This window comes from Gavialis gangeticus, unplaced genomic scaffold (assembly GCF_001723915.1).
Source record: "Gavialis gangeticus isolate Ggan-Ray unplaced genomic scaffold, GavGan_comp1, whole genome shotgun sequence".
Lineage (NCBI taxonomy): Eukaryota > Metazoa > Chordata > Crocodylia > Gavialidae > Gavialis > Gavialis gangeticus.
Window position 1 is genome coordinate 18,720,623 of NW_017728998.1, and position 20,852 is coordinate 18,741,474.

Sequence of the window (20,852 nt, forward strand, 5' to 3'; positions counted from 1 at the left end):
GCCCAGGCTGCCCACGCTGGCGCCTGCTCCGCGAGGAACTACCTCCCGGCGGCCCGCAAGCGGGCGCCGCTGCGCGGCCAAGCGGAAGGAGCCCTGGGCGGGGCGGGGAGGAGGAGCCCCGCCGGCTCTCCGTTTCAGTCAGGCAGCGCCGCGGGTAGCTATAGCAGGGTGGGAGTGGGGGGGGGGGGGTCCCCTGTTCGGAGTGAGAAGTCCGCGCCGCCGCCCAGCACCTCTTAGCGCCCGCCCGGTCCCAGCGCCGCCGACACAAGGGTGGTGGGCCCGCCGCGCACGTGCCTGGGCCCACGTCTCTGATCACCAGGGATCCTGCTGGTTTTCTGGTTTAAAAAAAATCCCACACTTTTCGATTAAAAAAAGTAATCCTAAATCCATAATTTTCAATGATTCAAATTAACCGCTACTAATAGATAGATATCTCTATAGAGATATATCTATTACATCAATCTATATCTATATATCAATTTATTTATATATAGATATATAGAGTAATGTTTTGTTTGAATCATGGAAAAATGTGGACTGGGGGTTACTTTTTTTTTAAACTGAAAATTGGGGATTTTTTTAAATTGGAGAAAACCAGGACCCCTAGTGATCACCCCCTGGAGAAAGATGCTGATGCTGTTCCTGTTCAGTTCAACAAGATCCCTGCTGCGTGACCCGACAATTGTTGCACTTCCCCTTGCGAGGACCGAGAGGGTCTCAGCAGCAAAAACCCACAGGAACAAGACTAGCTTCCAGTTCCTGAACTGGTTTTTAAGTCAGGTGCGAGTGAAGCAGCCAGAAGTAGTACGTAGAGGAAGGCCAGACCTAAGTGGAACATAAAATGATCCCTGTGGTAACCTCATTTACCTAACAAGCTAAAACCAAAAATGAAATATTAAGCTGGTCAGTGAAAAAGGCAGGATCCTCCTACATCCAGAGCATGGTTCAAGTCCTAGATATTCAGAGCAAGGCGTGCGGCTGCTTCATTCCAGGAGTGGTCATGAAACAAGTTCTGCTAGAAGAGAAGTGAGATCCCAGCCGAGTGCTGCAGTTTAACACCACGCTCAGCTCGCGCAGTACTCTGGACAGCTCCCCAGCCATTAATATCAGACAGGAACTAGAGGTAACCTCAACCCGGACACACCAGCTCCCCCTCCCAACATTTCAGACCTTCTCAAAGGACTTTTTGTGCAGAGCATTTTAAAGAAACTACTCATGTATAATCTTGGCGCCATTTAAAGTAACATATATACTGAGTCAATGAGCCTCTTATTAAAGCTTTGAGTTCTAGGCTGCATGATTTTCTATAAAAAGAGATTCAGGGGAACAAATATCTAACTTTTGAGATCAAACTTCATAAAAATGCCACAAATCAGTCATAAAATTTTCAAGGGGTCCAGAGGGGGCAAGAGACTTGCAAAGCCATTGTAGGCATTGGGACCCAGCCTCCGACTCAAGAAAACATCATGCATCTTATCAGGATCATCCATTCAGGGGCTCTCATAACCATTTTATAGCTTCTCTGAGTTCTCAGTTTTCAAATCTGCATTGTTTAGTGGTTATATTAACCAATGAGAAGGCATCTTTCTTAGAAAAACTGCTTTCCACTTGATGTTTTATAGCATGCTTTAGGACTGCCAATTTAAAATGCCATAATGTATGCCAATCCATCCTGGTACACTTGTACAAATATTTCTCACTGTTTCTCACAAAAGATGAAGATCATAGAATCACAGAAAATTACAGTTGGAAGGGACATCAGGAAATCATCTAGTCCAACTCCCTGCCCAAAGCAAGCCCATCCCCAACTATATCATCCCAGCCAAACTTTGTCTAGCTGGTTCTTAAAAACCTCCAAGGATAGACCGGTCTGTCTGGGTAACCTGTTACAGTGCATTATTGCCCTCTTAGTGAGAAAGTGTTTCCGAATATTCCCTTGTTACAACCTGAGACCGTTGCTCCTTGTTCTGTCATCTGCTACCACTCAGAACAGTCCAGCTCCACCCACTGTGGAACCACATTTCAGGTAGTTGAAGGCTGCTACTAAATCCCCCCTCATGCTTCTCCTTCCTAGACTAAATAAGCCCAGTTCCCTCAGCCTCTCCTCAGAAGTATAAGATAGTAATGTAGACACTTATGACAGTCTTGTTCTGATGCTATTGGGAAAAAAGGGAGGCAAAGAATCGCTTGTTAGCCCTTTGCTCTCTCTAAATGGTGATTTCACTTGTTCAATGCAAATTTGAGAAAACAGAAAAATACCCAAAAGTAAAAGAAAAAAGATTGGACAGCAGCTTAGTAGCGAGAACTATGAAGATTTCATTGAACTGGATAAAAGCATTAATGGCAAACAGAATATATGTAGTTTTGGTGAAAATAACATCTAAAAGAAATGGCTACAATTTCAAATGCATCTGGTAAGATATTAGAGTGATCACTATAGAAGGACTTGAAGCTCTGGGGAGCATTGTCCAAGCAACTTGGTGTAACAGCAAAGCACAGAAGGATCAGCAGAGAGGGGTTGAGATCTGCTGAAAGATGGACAGGGAGTAAAATCTGCTACTGAGAATGAAGTGGATAATCCGAATGACTCCAATATTAAAGATCATGATGAAGTTTCAAAATCAAAAGCTTCCAAAAAGCCTGAGCTGGCAAAAGAAACAGAAAATACTGTTTTTTCTCTTAAAGACTATAACTGAACCTAAATCTGAAAAGGGGAATGATTGTTCTGACTACATTTCAGTACTCCAGAATCAAAAAGAAAGCAATAAACTATGAAATGAAAGATAATGTGAGGTCTTATATAACAGTGAGGATAACAAAGATAGCCTAATCACATACTAAGTAACACAATGTGGATATGGATGAAAGGGCTGCTATGATAACTACTTGTAAGACCACTGACCAGTGTTTACATACTCACTGAAAAGCCATCTACTAAGGCTCAGTATCAGTATAGAACAAACAAAATTTGTTGCAGAGAACTGAAAAACTTCACTTAACGTTCATCAGTAAAAACAACCTCATTAGCATAGTCCTGTTTATATATTACTTTTCTTTTTTGCTTTTTTTTTAAATCAAAGTTTAAAGCAAGCAAATGTATCCTATTTGAGCATAACAGGGTCAAGTTAGAGAGATTTTTCAGGTTTTCTGATAAAGCAAATGTGTTTCTATTTTATTGGTATAAAGTGTACTTTACATAAGCATTTTCACAATTATAATGTACCTAATAAATTTAAAATTACATTTAAGCTTGCAAAACAAAACTATTCTTGCAGGTGAATACTAGGCTTTTGTTTTTTTCAGTGCTAGTAAAATATAAAGAATTAAATAATTTAAGTAACATCTGTAATATGCACATAAGCATTACCTAAATGCCATTTATACTATTAATTTTGTTCTTTCAAATTCTTTGACAGAATACTAAGCATTCCAGAAACAGGTTAATGATCTTCTTTACTTTGTTTCTTCATCTGTAAAATGGAGGAAAAAAAAGAAACGTCAAGACAAAAACAAGAAAGAATTAAAAGAAAGACACCTACAACTTAGCACTTATGTAGAGGAGTACATGTTAAAAACACAGTAAAAATATTACCTACAAATATTATCTTGCCCTAGGGTTGTCTTTGTTAAACCAAGGGCAATTCTGACCTTCAGAGCAGTCCAATACTGGGAGGGAAGAAAGGTGGCTTGAAGCAACCTTAGCCCATCTTCCCTCCCTCTCCCCCCCAGGTGCAAATTTAGTGATGAGCCTCAGAAGCACAGCACAAAAATCTCATCCTGGGTCTCTGTCACCGTAAAACAGAAAATGTGGAGGAGACGTTAAAGTTAAAACTAACTAGAGTTCAAATATAAAGGATTAGTAGAAAATTACATTTCAATTACATGCATGTGTAGCCTGTGGTATTTCTTGGCAAGATCAACATTTGTCCGTCCTTTCTGAAATGGGTAGGACCATAAAATTAAATTCCAGTGATTGCCCATATTCTTTACACCATTCAAAAGATAGTTTATTTCTTCAGTTGTAAAATCTTTCCGGGGTCTTCGCTGCCTCTTTTGTAAAGTTCCTGTGTGCATAGCTAATGAAGGACTTTCATTACTCTGTAAGTATTTATTTTGATTTATTTAGAAATCACGTAAAATTATATGCTAACAAAGTGAAAAAAAATAATGCAAGTCTCAATTATAATTTTTAAAATAAATTCTGAAGAAACAGTTACCTGCCTCAAGCCACAGCTACACTGCAAGCTTACCCTTTAACACATAGCTGTGCTATCCAGCTTGCCTGCAGCACTGCATGAAAGTGGTTACACCATCTCTGTTTCAGGAAGTAGCCCACCTGGAGCAGAGCCATGTTCTGAGGACACAACTCTGGTATGACAAGTTTGCAGTGTAGACATGTCTTTAGAGTAACTCTGTTTCTTCAAGATGTTCTGTATGTATGGATCCCACTTAGTTCACAAAGCCTTTACTAGCAGTGCCCATGAGGAGCCATGCAAGCACCCTCCACGGCCATTTGCTCCTCCTCAAAAGGACATAAGAGTAACACTTACTACTCAGTTTCTTCATCACTCAGGATCCAGATAAGACCAGATAAGCTGTGGGAATGGAGGGCAAGATATGAGATCCACAGGTATAGAACTTCTTGAAAAAACAGTTACTGTGGCATAAGTACCTGTTTCTTTCTCTTGGAGTACTTGTACACAAGGTTTCCACTCATGGTAATCAGCAAGTTGCAGGGGTACACCAATACAGATTTTTTGGGCCGATATCGATGGCTGATTTTTAAGGAGGCGTATCAGCAAATTCCGATCTGATTCCAATATGCAGCCAGGCAGGCTGCAGACCAGCGTCAGGCTAGTAAGTCTGTTGTGGGGGAAGGGGTGGAGGAAAGGAAGGGACATGTGGGGGCAGATTGAGGTCTCTGCAGTGAGTGAGGAAGCAGAGTGGGGGCTGGGGCAGGCACTGCCCAGTCAATGCAGGACACAGGAAAGTCATGGCTCGTCCAGGAGTGCGGGGGGAAAGGACAGCTCCCGCTCCTGCAGGCTCCCTGGGAAGGCAAGGGGGGGCCATGCCCTCACATCTGTGTGCAGGGCAGGGCAGGCTGCTGCTGTGCGCTGGGGTTGGGGCAGCACTGGGCTCTTCCTGGCAGGGGTTTGGGCCAGGGCTGCGCTCAAGGTGGGTGGCAGCAGTGCTGGGAGGGGGATCTATGTGATGGGGGGAAGGGTCTGCAGCCACCCAAGAATTCACTGTACTCCCTCTCCCAGTGCCACTGCTGTCCACCCCAAGTGCAGCCCAGCCCAGACCCTGGCCAGGAAGAGCCTGGTGCCGCCCCAGCACCAGCCCACAGTGGTAGCCTGCCTCACCCCATGTGCAGATCTGGTGGCACACCCCCCCCATGCCCTCCCGTGGTGCCTGCAGCGGCAAGAGTCACCTCCCCACTGGATGAGCTGCTCACAGCTCCATCTCACACCACACCCCAGCTAGGCAGTGCCTGCCCCAGCCCCTCCCTCACAGGGGCCTTAATCTCCCCCCACCATGCCCCTTCTGTCCCCCTGCCCCTTCTCCCACAACAGATTACCAGCCAGATGCTGGTCTCCAAGCCACCAGGCTAAGCTCCTGGCCGCATGGATGCTGCAGCTATGTGCATGCACGGGACATTTAATCAGTGGAATTATCGGCCATACCAGCCAAAAAAAGCAGTTTGCCAATACTGTCAATTTTCCCTATATCAATGCTGATTCAATATGGCACCAAAGTATCAGTGCACCTTTAGTAAGTAGTAAGGTCCTCTGGGCAGTGGGAACTAAGATTTCACCTGAATAATGATTGTAGAACTACTTTCCTTAGTTTGATGTCTACTCTGACACCATCATATAATGACTGGTAGACATATGCACTATGTAGCCACTCAGCAAATCAGAATGCATGGATGCTGGTAATGTATGCTCAAGAAGCAGCCTGGGCCTGACTGAATGAGCTCTTATGCAAGTCAAAAACTTAACTTATTTAATATAATATGCTGTTCTGATGTAATCCAATGGCCTTTTAGCTGAAATTGGTCTCACTTTGGAGAGCAGACCAAGATGAAAAATATCTCTACTATGCTATGTATATCTTTATAGTGAAGGGCTACCTTTTGTGCAGCATAAGTCATCCATATAGCACCCACACAGTGAGGTACAGAGAAACTGAATCAGGATACAGAATAAAACTAAAGTTCTATAAGATTATGCCCTTTTGGAAAGGCATTAGGGACTGACTATTGGACAGAAGTAGATGTGGAAACCAGAATTGGTGAGGCTGCATAGGAGCTATTAGGATTACATGAGTTCCATCCAGTCTCACCTTCCTCAGGATCCTGAAAATCACTGGAAACAGAAAAAGAAATATGTCAATTAAAGAGACTAGAATGTTATTTGATCCTGAATCTCAACTTTTTGCACCCTTTAGTTTGTCAGTTTTTAAACTGTTTTTCCATTCCCTTGCATGGCAGCTGAATTGCTTTTAATTTTTTTTAATGATGTTCACGTGCTGTTTAGCATCAGTTTGTGACCATAATCCATGTTTAAGATTGATTTAGATGCAATCTCTGAACCTCTTTTGGAGGCTCTGGTGTCCAAATCCTGCTAGGAACTGGAAGAGACTTGAATATAAACAACATAGAACAGGTTGAGCAGAGGAGATTCTAACTGCTCTGAACTCTGCTGGGAAAGAGAGCAGAAGTCATAGTTATAGAGAGTGTGATGGCATTACTGAGTGAGAAGCAGTCCTATGTCTCAGTGCCATATGAAGCTCAAGCTGGAAGTGCTAGTTGGTACTGAATGTTGCAATCCCAACACGGTGACAGACTTGATGCAGCTCTGACTGGTGCTGACATGGATTAATCCTTTGAGTGACTAACAGTTATTTTCTTCCTGGTTACCAGTGAAGAAGACCAGTGCCAAGACAACAATGTGGAACTACAGACCTAACTTGCACAGGCAGTGGAGGTCCCTGACCTCAAGCAGTGCTTGTGAGAGCCTCTGAGCTTCTTGTTACTAACTGAACTCTGTTTCATCTACTGGAACTCAGTGATCGCTGTAGTCACTGGACTACTTGCAGTCTAAATTTTAGCTGTTGAGACTGGCACTTCATCTTACTCAGCAGTCTGTAAATCAGATGCTGCCAGGAAGGACTCTCCCATTGTTTCTTACAAGTGCTTCTTGGTCAACTTGCAAACCACAACTATGATTCTCCCCTAATAATTCTTCCCATCCTTTAGAGGAATTATCAAGACTGAGATTCAGTCATAAAAGTGGTATGCACTGGTACCAAGTACAGGTAGTCCTCAGACTTATGACACAATTGGTTCCTGAAAACCACGTCTTAAGTCAAAATGTTGCAAATCTGAACCAATTTTCCCATAGGAAACAATGTTGTAAGTGGGGGATTGGTTCCTGAATCAAGGCCCAATACCCTATTTTCACCAAAAATAACCCAGAATTTTGTACTTAATCAATTAAAGATGAGTAATATAGCTACTTTAATGTATTTATATTGTAAATAGCAATCGTATTGATTTGGAAGGACTTTTTTGAGGAGACTTTGCTGCACGTTTTGAAGGGCTCTTGGTTGGACTTCTTGAAGGGTTCTTGGCCGGAGTCTTCTTAGGAGTCTTGGCTGCAGGTTTTTCTGGAGTCTTGTGTGCTTTCTTCAAGAAAGCGTCCAAGGAAGTTTGGATATATGTTCTCCAGGTAGATGGGTGATGCAGCAAACTTGTTTGCTGGTTTGGCTTGGCGTCAGATCAAGTTTTGTAAAGTCAAAACTGATGTCAGAGAGTTGAAACAGGATGTCAATTTATAAACATTATAAGTGCAAAATGTTGCAACTCGAAACGTTACAAGTTGAGGACTACCTGTACCCAAATCTGTATCAACTCTATAACAAATGGGGGGTGGGATGCCAGTGGGTTTAAATGTGAAAAAGCATTTACAAGCTGCACTTAGATAAGGGACAGTGAAAAGGCTGCTCCAACTCAAGACCAATGGATGGTTAAAGGAAATGAGTAGCAGCCGAGTGGCCCCATTTTTTCCCCAGGAGGACTAATTTAAGAACATGCAAGGTGCATACAGGACCCCTCACAGACAGTGCTGATGAAACTCTCCAAACTTCTGTGCAGAGAGCACATGTGCAAAATGAGTGGAATCCATATGTACAGATAATTGAACAGAAAGGTTAAACAAGAATATACAGGAAAAATTCTTTCCACAATCATGTCTTAAAGCAAAGTATCAGCACTATCAGTCTGCAGTCACAAAGACAGCTCAGAAGCTGTAGCATCAACTGTGGACAACCATGCACCAACCCTTTTTTTTTTTTTTTTTAAATCAGGAAAATTTGTTGGTTACTGCCTTCATGGTGCAGTCCTCTCAATTCCCTTCATTTTTAATGGGAGTCAAGGGTATTACATGGTTTCCAAGGTCAGGCTCCAAACTGGTGTCTGCCTAGCTTCTTGACTGGAGCTGAAAAACATGGTAGAAATTATTAACTATAGAAAATGAAAGCAAAACTTAGTATGTCCCAGTTGGTGTAACCAGACTGAAGTCAATGGTGATGGACCTGCCTACAATGAGATCATTTGGGTCATGCTTCTTGGTGCTGGTCTCTTGCCTAAGACTATTTTGTTAAAAGAATAACTCCCATTGATTTTACAGTGATTTGTATATAAATCTGTAACAGTACTATCTGACTGTCTAAAACTTACCTCATCTTCATCAAATGAGTAGACACGTTTTCCATTCAGGCTCTCGTGATCTGTCTGGTGAACCTCTTTGATTTTCTGGCTTTTCAAGTTATTGTCTTGGTCTGTCTGGAGAACTATGAAGTTGTGATGTGTTAATTAAACCTAACAGGTCTACTGTACAACTAAACATAGTACTTGTAAAGCAGCAGTAGATCTAAGAAATGGGAAAATGAATGATGTAAAAGTCTAATCTTCAAATAATCCAAGAAAGCATCTTTTTCCCTAGCACTAAAGCTACTTTAGAGTTACTGTGGCATTAAATATGCAAGGTATCATCTTATGAGCAGTAGAAGCAACTTATAGATGACAGAAGACCAAACCCACATGTCAATATAAGTTGATATACACTAGCATATATCATATTAAGTTCTCTCAGTAGTACACACAGATCTGGCGATCTCAAAGCTGTTAACTAGAGGCATCATTTAACCATATTAAATTATGTAATTCACTGTATAGTATTACTTACTTTTTGGACATGTAGCTATAAGATCATACTTTTCTGGCAACTGAATATTTTTGTTCAGCTTGACATTTCCATTTGACCTACCAGTTTTGGCTTTCTTCATTGGAGTCAAAAGAATACCTTTTAAAATAATAACATGTTATTTTTTTTCCTACACAACACAACAAAAACAAGGTAACATTTAGGAATTAGAATTTAAGGAAAGAACCTGTGGAATAAGAAGAAAAATTGTTCCAATCTGAGTGATTACCTCAGAACAATTTGTTTCCCAGAAGCCCTGTCATATCAGTTATGAATTGTTAAGATAAATGTAGACAGTAACTTGGAAAAAGCTTCTGCTGGCAATATGTGTGAATGAAATAATCAAATTGGGAATCTGGAGAAGAGATAGACCACTTAGCTAATAAATGATCAGTGATTTGGAAATTGTGGACAGTAATATAGAGCAAGATGTTCAAAATAAGAGCCTAAAGTTATGCTCTCAAATAAGTGACTTGCTTTTTAAAAGTGCAGAGGACTAGTAAACTGTAATGCATACTCAGCATTATTAAAAATCTGGCCACCCTTTTAAGAGTTTAAGTATGGATATAGGAGTGTTAATTTTTAGAATATCCATAGATAGAGCTGGTAAGAACATTCTTACATGCTGCAACTTGCCATTATTATGGATTTCAATTCACCAGTGGCTCTCAACCAAGGTATCACAAGACCCCCTCAGGGCTGTAGTGATGTAGGTGCTACTGCTGCTATGGTTAAGTAAAACTGCCCTACCTGCAGGGCTGAAGAAGTGTGTGCCCTCTTCCTGCATTATAGTTCTTTGCTAATCTTAAAACAGGCAGGAGAGCTAGCTTGTGCTGCAGCCCTTCCCAGTCCAAACCCCCTGCTCCCTGCCATGCTCCTTTCAGAAATAGAGGTGTGTGGGACAGTTTCACCTGCCTCCTGTGCTTCCGTTTCAGAAAGATACCATGCAAGGTCACACTACAAAGGGCTGCAGCACAAACTAGCTCTCCTGCCTGCTTTAGGGTTATTAGAGAACCCTAATGCAGGAGGAGCACACATGTGCAGCAGCGGTTCCTAGTCTGGCTGTGCACAAGACATACAGGACAGTTTTATCAGGCAGTGGCACCAAGATGAGAACCACTAAGGTAAGCTAAGGCAGCACAACAGTGATTCTCAACTGGAGATGCCGCCACATTCAAAAAAGTGGTGGACAGGTGCTCTGACTCTAAAAAGATTGAGAAACACTGACTTAAACCATTTAAATTATATTTAAACCTACTGAAAACAACAGTATTACAGTAATGCAAGTGAAAAGAGAGCCAGTTCAATGAGGTATGATATATTTGAAAATAAAACTAAGGATGAAGGGAAAAAATAAACAAGGTTTATAAAACCAGTATTCTTGAGGCCTTAGGGATTACACAGAGCAGATACTGTACTCCAGACCAGTTTTGAGATGGAACAAGACTTGTTTTCTAGTAAAAGCAAAAATCCTGCAATGGGTTTCTCTGGCTTCTGCTCCACAGAAATGAGATACTAATTATTTAAAATTAAAATGGTACAGTGAGGGATAATGTTGCAGAGCACATTATAAAAGAAAACAATGTCTATCCAGAGAATTTCATAATGAAGTTACCCATGTGTTCAAGTACAATAGAACTATACATATAGTAAGGGCTATTTGCATGAGCATAAGCTGCAAGACTAGGCTTACTTTGGAGACTTTCCTGTGAAATTCTGCTTCTGAAGGTCGATGACTCTGTATTCAGGCTTCCTTTCTTAATTGGGGTCAAGACTATTTCTGGAAAGTAAAGGACAATTATGTTGTCAGCATAAATGCCAACATTTAAAAAACTGCTACATTCTAAAAATCCTTAGAATTTTTTACCAGCAAAAACCCAACATCTTAGTCAAGATGTATAAGCTTCTTGCATCCTTGAGGAGGTGATATTAAAACAACATGCTCTCGCTGTACCATCATAAACCCATTCATTTGTATTTTACATTATTTCATTCTCCTGTCCCCGATAGCTATAGGCAGGGACTGACTAAGGAGACAGACAGTTGGCCTCATCCTCATATTGAGAACATACAACCAGTACTAATGAATACAGACAGAAAAGCTCTATTATACTTGCTCTTTCCAGGGACTCAGGGTCTGATTCTGACCTCACACTGTTATGACTAGATCCAGTTAAGTGGGTGTAAAAGCATTTGGCTGAGTCTGATTCTGATCTAACTTACTAACAACCAATACATCTTAAACTACTCCCTTATGTATTACAATAATTTCTCATGATTACTTTGATAAGGTGTAGAACTACTGTTGTTACAGAAAGCCAGTTTCTTTAGTTTCTCTTTGTATCTCTCCTCAGCTTCCAGAATGACTCTGTGACGATCACACTGGTATGGACAAGTCTGCAACATCTTGCTAAAATTTTTGCTATTCAGAGACAGTCCTACTTTTACACACCCTGAAAAAGACAAGCTGGAGAAATAGCACATGTAAAAGTAGGAACAACATACATCTATCTGATAAAATGTTTTTACGTGAGTTACATAGGTTATGGGACACAGCTGGCTGACTGGAAAAATCTTTTCCTCCTTTCTGCCTTCCAAAAACAAGGCATGTTCTTTATATGGGGCATGTGTATGTGACAGAATATAGTACTTGATTTCTTAATGGTGTGCAGTAAATCCCCAAATATGTATTCATAGATTAAATATATATTCAGAGTGTACGTACACACACACACACACACACTTATTAATGCTATGACTAACAAACAATACAAGATCTTGTTTTTTCACCACATTTGACCATTTTGTTACACATGCTCGTGCTCATTTATTACATTTTGTGAGGTCTTTCATTGTGCATGTGCCTTCAAGCAGCAGGAATTGCAGCAGGTGTTGCAGATTCTGAGGCTCTGTGCTGCAATCACAGGTGGTTGAAACAACGGTATGGCCCCACTTCATTAATTCTTTGGAGCATATAACTCTGGTACAATCCATAAAAGATTATGCATGACTATGTCTACCTTTGGTGGCAGTGTGTCCTGGCACAGATGCCTGAAGCCCACCCTGTCCATCCTCTTCTCCCCACCCAGATATGCACCAATAAGGCTGCTGGAGCATCATCACCTCACAGACGCTCTTGAGACCTCAGGCTCCAGGATACTTCAAAGAGGTCCCTGGGGATGACTGCAGGGGGGAAGCAGGTATGCTTGCGGGGGTCAGTTCTGGGACTCATGACTGCTGTACTGCAGACCCACCCCCAAGAGTCAGGGCATGAATGGAAGAGGCTCTTCATAGCAGTCAAATCTACTTAACAGACTCTCTCCCTTTTACAGATGAATGAGCAAGAACAGTTTTGTTGTCTAAGTATTTTGTGTTAATTTAAAATTTTCTCTCTTCTATTTATTAATAAACGCATCTTATTAACAGAAGAAAGGGATGTAGATCTGAAATTGAGGGTGTGGGCTTTACTCAGATTGGTGAATTTTGCCAACAACAGACCAGGACATTTACAGTTTATTGGGAGTACTGGGGGCATGATTAAAGGCTCTAGTTTTAAACTGTAGATGTGCCAGATCAGTGGTAATATCAATTCATTGATTCATTTTATTTATAGTTCTGATTGTGCATAACATGTTTTATGAAATCATAGGAAAAAGATTAAAATAAATATTTACCCATACACCTTAAATCTGACTTTTTAGGAGATGCAGAAGTAGTCTGAATACTTATTTCTTTATTTCCACCTGAACAAAGTGGAAGTGGATCTAAATTAGAAATATATACACACATACACACACACACACACACTTCACTAGGATCAAAAAGGTGAACTATCTTTTTGGCAGTCATTTTTCAATGGCCTATGTAAGTTTAATTTTTTTTTTATATATTTTTAGAAGACATATAGATATTTAATTTACAATGATTAAAAATCATACAGAATTACCCAGGTTAAGAGCATCTCAATTACTTTGGTGTAAATCTAGATTAACTCCACTGAATTCAGGCTTACCTTTGCTTCATTGTACCCAGTGAGTCTTATTTTTCAACATGATTACACCAGTTTCACCTTATATACCTCCGCATACTAATGTAATGAAGTAAGATATCAGACCAATTGTATTTTATATCAAATTTAGACTCTGATCCTACAAAACCCAGCTCATTAGAGCAGTGCCTATTCTTGATATATATCAGCATAGTTAGAGGACAATTTGCCCTCTTCTAACATAACAATAAATATAACAAATACTTAAGTAACTCTTCTGTAATATGTCCGTAAGCTAATCATGAGTAGAGATGACATCTAAACCATGAAATAAATACATGAAGTGATTATGAATCAAAGATCAGCACTAACCCTCTATAACTTGATACTGCCTGTGCTGAAGTCACAGAAGTAGTTCCAGTGAAATCAGGTAAAACTAGTGTAAGCACATAGATGACTACAGCTTATTGCATACAATGAAGCCTAGATAAGCAATGAGTTCAACTGAGTTGCATTAAAGTAACTGAGACATTTTTAACTCAAGTAAATTAAACTTTAATGTCTTTTAGAACTATGAATAGGTTTGAAGTTATGCATATGCTAGTTCACATGATTAGGTTTCTAGTTTATGTAATACTTAGTGCACAGGTCAAAATGTGGTAAATATACTGACCTACTAATAGGTTTACCATCAACTTAAACTGGCTTTCAGATACAGCACAAGATGGTTATTTAGGCCAATCCTGTGTAATGTGCAATGTTCAAATTTATTTTTAGAAAAACAAACAAAATATAAGTAAAATATATTAGAACACAGAAACTAAACACAATATTCTCACTGTATAATTGCATATAATTATTGAAACATCCAAATACTTGTAGTAATTCTAGAATACTTTACATAATAGAATTAGAAATTATACACAGTAGAATATTCACTCGATTCATATAATATTATTGTAAAGATAAGACAAACTGATCATATTTTATTTCTAACAAAAATCCATTAAACACAACTGTATCTGTAAAAGAAGTATATTTCAGTTGCTTTTACCTGCTATTTGTGCCTGTTGTGTGTTAAGAGTCAGTGCTGGTTGTTTAAACAAATGATCACTGAAAAGATCGATACATTATTAATTTAAAACCAAAGCTCACAACACAATTAATCTTCAGCCTATCATTAAATGCTTCTCAAAAAGATATCAGATTTACCCAAAAAACCTTGTCTGCCTTTGTCCTTAGACCAACATGGCTATAACCTATATCATTCAAAAAGGTAAAATGCCAAGTTCTAGAAACTGCACTAGTATGTGTTAATTGCCCCAAATAGCCAGGGTAGGAGAGGTGTCGACATATCTTTATGGCAACTTTTAGAGGGGAAACATGGTTATCTTTGCTACCAGGAAGATACATTCTGGATGACACTGTTTAGAAAGCAAAACTTTCTTGCAAATTGTAACTTTCTAAGTCCTAAATAGTAATGAAAACAGAACATAGGTTACATAAACTATGGGCCACTTTCCATGCTCCAGAGAACTTTATGGTAGCTGTGAAAGCAAAGCACAATGCGTGCTGGAGCAGGAGCCAGAGAGTCACATTAAAAAAATGGATATTCAAAATGCAAGACGACAGAAGAGAACTGAAGTAAATTTGTAAATAAGAACACACTGCATATCCCTTAGCCTGTTTTTTGGGAATATTCAAAACATGTAATTAAAATGTATTGGAATTTGCTATTTACCCTAGCAGTTTACCATTCACTGTCTTGCTATTTAAGGGTAGGAAAGATAACCATGAAAAACAAAAGGAAGAAGAAAAGTTTGTTATGAAACTGATATATAAATCAAGATAAAGCTGCGAGTGACAGAACTCAAGTATTAACTATCCATTTTCTTCCTAATCAGGTGATTGGGAATAAGGAAAATAAGAACAGAACAAAGTTTCAATTCTGATTAGTTAAGCTAAGGGTGACCAGCTTAACACAAGTGGCATGGGAAGCCTACATATAGGCACGGAGCAGACTAGAGAAAGGACAGGCACACTAAAGCAACAGATAGACAGGATGCAGAAAGCACAGCAACACAATCAGGTAGGGAGCACAGAGAAGGGTGAAGAGAGCACAGCTGCAGATTGGGAAGAGGAAGGGGATCAGAGTGGCACTTGCGGGGGGTGCAGGGGTAATCTGTGGTTAACCTGACAAAACAGTTGGCCATCACTGATTTAAACAATACAATTTAAATTTTCTTGTAGAGCAGCTCTAAAATCTGTCCTTCCAGGTTGACAACAAGTTATGCATGTCTGCCTGCTGAAGGCAAATGATTAGAAGGTTTATTTTAGATAGTGAGACATATCATACATATTCTGGATTTCAGTAATTGGTCAAATTCTGCTCAAAGGAACCCACTGACTTCAGTGGGAGTCACATAGGTATAATTCAAAATACTCTTTGAACAATACATTCAGGACATTAGTGCATGTGCAACATCAAGCTCTCTGCAATATATATATTACCCATTGCAAACCTACTACAAGAAAGCACCATGAAATGATAGACCATAAAAGTGAGACACTTGTGTATTTCATCAGATATAGAGTGGCATGTTAAAAAAACAACCAAGTAGGTAAATGTGAAATAGAATAAATGCATAATCATACCAGAATATAACAATAGAAGTGAAGTGATTAAAATGGGGTACAAATGGACAAAAATATTATGGATTTTATGTTTTTGAATATGTTATATTTTTAACTAGTAACTATAAACTCATTTGAGATTACTGTAACCATTTGATCTAGACAACAAAATCAAAGTTTTCCTTTCCTGCACTGAAGTGAGATGTCAAAGATATTTAGGCTTGGCAGAATTCAATTTTTATTTTTTAATATTTTCACAGCTAAAATCAATGTTTGCTTTTAAGCATTTATTTTGATTTTTATTGATTTCAAGTTTCAGGATCGTGCAAAATTAGGGATGTGGGGAGTAGACAATTTAGTAATGACAGTATACTGTTAAAAGCTTTATAAAAATCACATCAAAATATAAGTAGTAAATATCTATAAATCATTGAATTATACCTGCTTTAAATCATTCTGTTAATTTATCAGGAAAGAGCCAGGCAGGTACGGGACACAAGAGGAGGGTAGTACGGCACTCCAAGAGCTCTAGGACCATGGGGAGAGGCGGTGGCCAGCCTCAGCCTGCCTGGCCTGGACAGGGCCCTGCTGCCACTGGGCTGGAGCCACTGATACCCTCCCCTCTTGTCCCCTGGTTTCTGAGTAGGGGTTTAAGTAGCCCTGCTTGCTTACCAGATGAGTCATTAGGCAAGAAACAGCAGCTAATTGCACTGTTTTCCTCTTAACACCACCCACCCACATTCTGTGTCTTTCTCTGCTGTCCGGTAACAGGGGTAAGGGTTCCAATTACAGACCCTTTTCTATAAATTTTGATGATTACTGATGGAAATATATTTTTTGACAGTCTGTGTGTGAGGTGAAATAGCTGTTTATCAGTGAAAATTGAATCCTTCCAAGCCTAAAGATCTAACACAATTCCTCAGAGAAGGCAACCTGAGGAAACTATAGCTTTTTTACAAGCTTTAGTAAACAAAAACTTGTTTGCTTCCTCCTGCACTAAAGGCTTAATTAGTAACAATAATTGAATAAAAATGCTATTTGATTTGGAAATTAATAGCAGTTTTAAATGTTTACTCTTAAAACATCAAATACTGTACCTTGTTTCAAGAAGAGACTGTTCCCTCTCACAAGCAGTTCTTTCATGCCCATGAAGATCAGACAGCACACTACCTCTTTGCAGTTTATCAACTGAATATAAAGTATTATTTTGTTCACTCTGCCCCATAGAAGCATTTACTGGATTCACAGCTTTTAATATTCCATTCTTTCGTGACTTATCATTTACAGCTGTAGTACTGACTAAATCATGCAACTGACAATTCATCTGTGGGCACTGCATTTTTTTACACAGTCCATCCACATGACTTTTTTGATCACTGGCATCTACATCATGGTATTTCGATGCTGTTGGCATATTTGCTTCTGGCAGTACATCAACAAATATTTTTCTCCTTGTTCTGTCCTATATTGCAAAAATTTCAATGAATGCTAAAGGTTTAATTAATTCTACTGCAGGGCTAGAGGGACAGACCAGAAGAAGCAAGAGAGTCCATTTAGAGATGAAACTTAACACGAAAGGCAGCAAGGTTGTGCTAAAGAATTTAAAGGAACAGTAACATAGCAGAATTTTGGGATGTAAACTATGCAAATCCTAAACCCAAGCAGTTCTAAATACTGATAAATGTCAATCCTAAACTAGCTTGTGATCCAATTACAGACCACTATAATACTTGCATCTGAAGGGGACTAAATACTCATGAAAAAACACAAGAACAACAAAAATCCATGTTAAACTTGAGTACTTTGAGAATTTACAGTCTAATAGTGGAAACAATGGTATAAAAGCAGAACAACAATAGATGACATCCAGTTAAACTCACATTGGTTTGAAGTCTCAAACTACAGCCCTGATGTTAAACAACTGAAAGAATAACGTGAATGAAAATACAGCATTTTACAACACAATGTGAATTTTGTACCATTAATGGGCTGTGTGTATGTATTCCAGCATCACTTTCTATTACAGTCAGATCAACGTGCCTCCAGATTTCCTTGCATGATTCTGGGGATATTTCACAGCACTGTTTTCTGGTTTTGTCAGTCTGGCATAATTTGGGATTTTCATCTCCATTTCTATCACGTTGATTACAGAACTTTTGACACACGTTCTTTTTCCACGTTGTTTCCTTATGTTGCACATGCTCTACAGCTTTTACTAGATCCTGCTTTTGATTACTATGTTCTGTTTCCCTGGTATGAAAGCTTCTGCAAGTATCCTTTAAACATAAGAACTATTGTTTGTTAATTCTAAACCTATACTGAATACTTTCTATTTTCATATAAAGCATGAAAGTTATCTGCTATATCAATTCAAATGAAGTCTATCAGAACTTCAGCAAAAAAAAGTATGTTTGAGAGAGAGAGGTATTTGGGCACTGAACTTGAGTACACATATATGCATGCAATTACCACAGATGTACAATCATAGAATTTCCACAAAATTGTAGAAATGGTAAATTCAAAAGATGTATGAATGTTTTTAAAAATCTGGGTATTATTTTTCTGCCACAGTATTCAACCTGAATTGACCACATACTAAATCCTACAGAACCAGATTTTTTACAATGTATTTTGTAGTCTCTCTCAAAATATTAAAAACAGGATGTTATTCATGCATTCACTCCACTTTCCGAGTGCTTCTTCTACCTCTAACCTACTATAATGCTAAAGTAAAATGTTACAGGGTGCAGTTTCTCAGATGACCGTCCCCCCACCCATTTATAGCTCATATTGAGAATTTTCTAATGCTTTGCTTCAAATTTCTCCATAACTTTGAGGGAAAAGAACTGCTTAGGTTTATAACAACTGGAATAAACTGGCCAAACCTCATAATGCTCATTTTCAAGCAAGTTTAGTCTGTGTAAAATTTCTTTTGCTTTCTTCCAGTAGTCTTCTAGATTCCTCTCTCTAGTTTGTAGGTTCATTTCTAAGTCTTCTGTATTATTCGTGTGCAAAGAATCTTCACTGATTTTCAGAGACAACTTCTCAGCTTTGTAAAGTAGAAAATAAATAAAATATGTGGTCTTTCCTCATTTGATAGTATACTGAGAACATCTCATTTTTATATTTTAATATTGTGAAAGATGAAAAAAAATCAACATTCTAAAAACCTCTAAGTTCAAACTGTTAAGAAAAAAATTTGGATGTAATGAAGCAGAAAGAAAGTTCCATATATAGTAGGGCTGTCAAACGATTAAAAAATGTGATCACGATTAATTGTGTAATGAAAAAAACTGTAACAATTAATTGCGATTTTAATTGCACAGCTAAAAACTCAAAATTATGCAGGTACTTTGTATGGTTGTGGGGATGGGTTTGGGGTAGATGTGTGTGGGGGGAATTTGTGAAGTTGTGGGGGGCTGTGCAAGTGTGTGTGGGGTTTGGAGCCCAGGGAGGGAGCTGTCCCCGCATGCCCTGGCAGGATGCGGGGTACTGTGGGTCAGGAGTGAGGAGCAGCAGCAGGGTTTGGGGGGGCTGTGTCTTGGGAGTGAGGGGCAGAGGCAAGGCAGAGGGATATCATTGCTCCACCCCAATCATATTACCCCCCAGGTATCCTCTTTTTTCTAACTGGAAATATTGTAACCCTACAGGAACACAGCCTGGTGGCATGTAGAGCAGCAGCTAAGTCTGTGGAAGGGCTGGGGGAAAGGAAAAGAGTGGTGGAGAGGGGGGCCAGATCAAAGCCCCCACAGCAAGGAGGGAGGGAGGGCGGCAGGGGCGAATGGGGCCCCGAGACTGGGGCAGGTTGTGAGACAGAGCCATGGGTGGTTCATCCAGGGGCTCGGCTCCCCACCACTGCACACTAGCCGTGTACACCCTGCCTGTCCAGCAGCAGGAGGCACAACATGGTGTTGCATGGCTCCTGGGGCAAAGGCAGCAGGGCAGAGCCCCAGCCTGCAATGGGTATCCCACCTCCACCCCACACACAATACAGGGGGCCCCCCATGCCTCCACCAGAGTGGCTCACAGCAGCAGGGAACCATGCCCCTTGACAAGCTATCTGCGGCTCCATCCCATAACCTACCCTGGCCCCAGGGCCCCATTCACCCCAGCCCCTGCCCCACTCCCTCCCTCATCATGGGGGCCTCAATCTGCCCCGCCTTCCCTCTCCCTCCACCCCTTTCCACTCACACACTTACTTGCTGGGTGCTGCTCTACATGCCACTGGGCTACTTTCCTGGCCACATGCATGCTGCAGCTGCTCATGTGTCTGTGTCTCTGTGTCTGGGTGTGCGCCCTCCTTCCCCCTGGCCTTCTTGCTGCAGCAGCCTGGAGCCTGTGTCTGGCTGCCCTGTAGTCTTCTGCACTGCTACCACTGCCCCGCTGGGTGACCCAGGTGTAGCAGTGACAGTGCACAGTTAGTGTGTTAAAAACTTTAATGCAAGAACCAATTAATGGGTTAATCACACACATTAAAGGCAATTAATTGACAGCTTTAATATATAGTTTTAATATAAACTATATATAACTGCAATTGCAGTTAAAAGCTTCAGTTCAGTCAGGTGCAAAATAAGCTGTATGGTAAATATTTAATGAGAGCTGCTACATTTGCAGTTACAGTTTTCATGAATTTGTTTACAGTGAAATTGTTCTGTGAAAAAGATGTTACATATCAGTGGTCCCATTCAGTTGACTGGAAAAGCAGCACCTCAGCACCTCTGAAATAAAAGCTGCATCAAATGGCTAGATCACATAAGCCAGGGATGACCAACCCATGGTATACTTCCAACAAGTGCAGCAAAGAAAGAGGATCAGAGTAGCACTTGGGGAGGGTTAATTTATGGCATGCCTGGCAGAAAGTTTGGACCTCAACGACCTAACTAGATAAATCCAAGGATTCTAAATAGGAATCTATAGTGTTAAAAACATTCTGTTGTGATCTTTCTGAGTTCTCTGCAATG

General features: G+C 40.1%; 2 protein-coding genes across 9 annotated transcripts in view; both read right to left on the reverse strand.

Moving 5' to 3' along the window:
• Positions 1-3,378, reverse strand: part of DYNC1LI2 (dynein cytoplasmic 1 light intermediate chain 2) — a 51,897-nt gene extending 48,519 nt beyond the window's left edge. The window contains exons 1-2 of the mRNA XM_019505272.1: positions 3,368-3,378; positions 868-875 (exon numbers count right to left, since the gene is read on the reverse strand). Coding sequence (XP_019360817.1) covers positions 868-875; positions 3,368-3,378 — 19 coding nt within the window. The remainder of the gene's footprint in view (positions 1-867; positions 876-3,367) is intronic.
• The window catches only part of TERB1 (telomere repeat binding bouquet formation protein 1), a 30,268-nt gene continuing 12,571 nt past the window's right edge, over positions 3,156-20,852 (reverse strand). For 2 of the 8 annotated variants that reach the window (XM_019505543.1, XM_019505541.1), the window contains 11 exons: positions 18,777-18,940; positions 17,871-18,167; positions 16,989-17,353; positions 14,312-14,370; positions 12,944-13,012; positions 11,552-11,722; positions 10,963-11,049; positions 9,252-9,368; positions 8,744-8,856; positions 3,883-4,098; positions 3,156-3,470 (listed from right to left, as the gene is read on the reverse strand). In XM_019505543.1, the coding sequence (XP_019361088.1) occupies positions 3,441-3,470; positions 3,883-4,098; positions 8,744-8,856; positions 9,252-9,368; positions 10,963-11,049; positions 11,552-11,722; positions 12,944-13,012; positions 14,312-14,370; positions 16,989-17,353; positions 17,871-18,167; positions 18,777-18,940 (1,688 nt within the window). In that variant the 3' untranslated portion in view covers positions 3,156-3,440. Of the gene's footprint in view, positions 3,471-3,871; positions 4,099-4,153; positions 4,596-8,364; positions 8,502-8,743; positions 8,857-9,251; positions 9,369-10,962; positions 11,050-11,551; positions 11,723-12,943; positions 13,013-14,311; positions 14,371-16,988; positions 17,354-17,870; positions 18,168-18,776; positions 18,941-20,852 lie in introns of those variants that run through there. The other 6 variants (XM_019505544.1, XM_019505542.1, XM_019505549.1 and 3 more) reach the window with 6 other exon arrangements.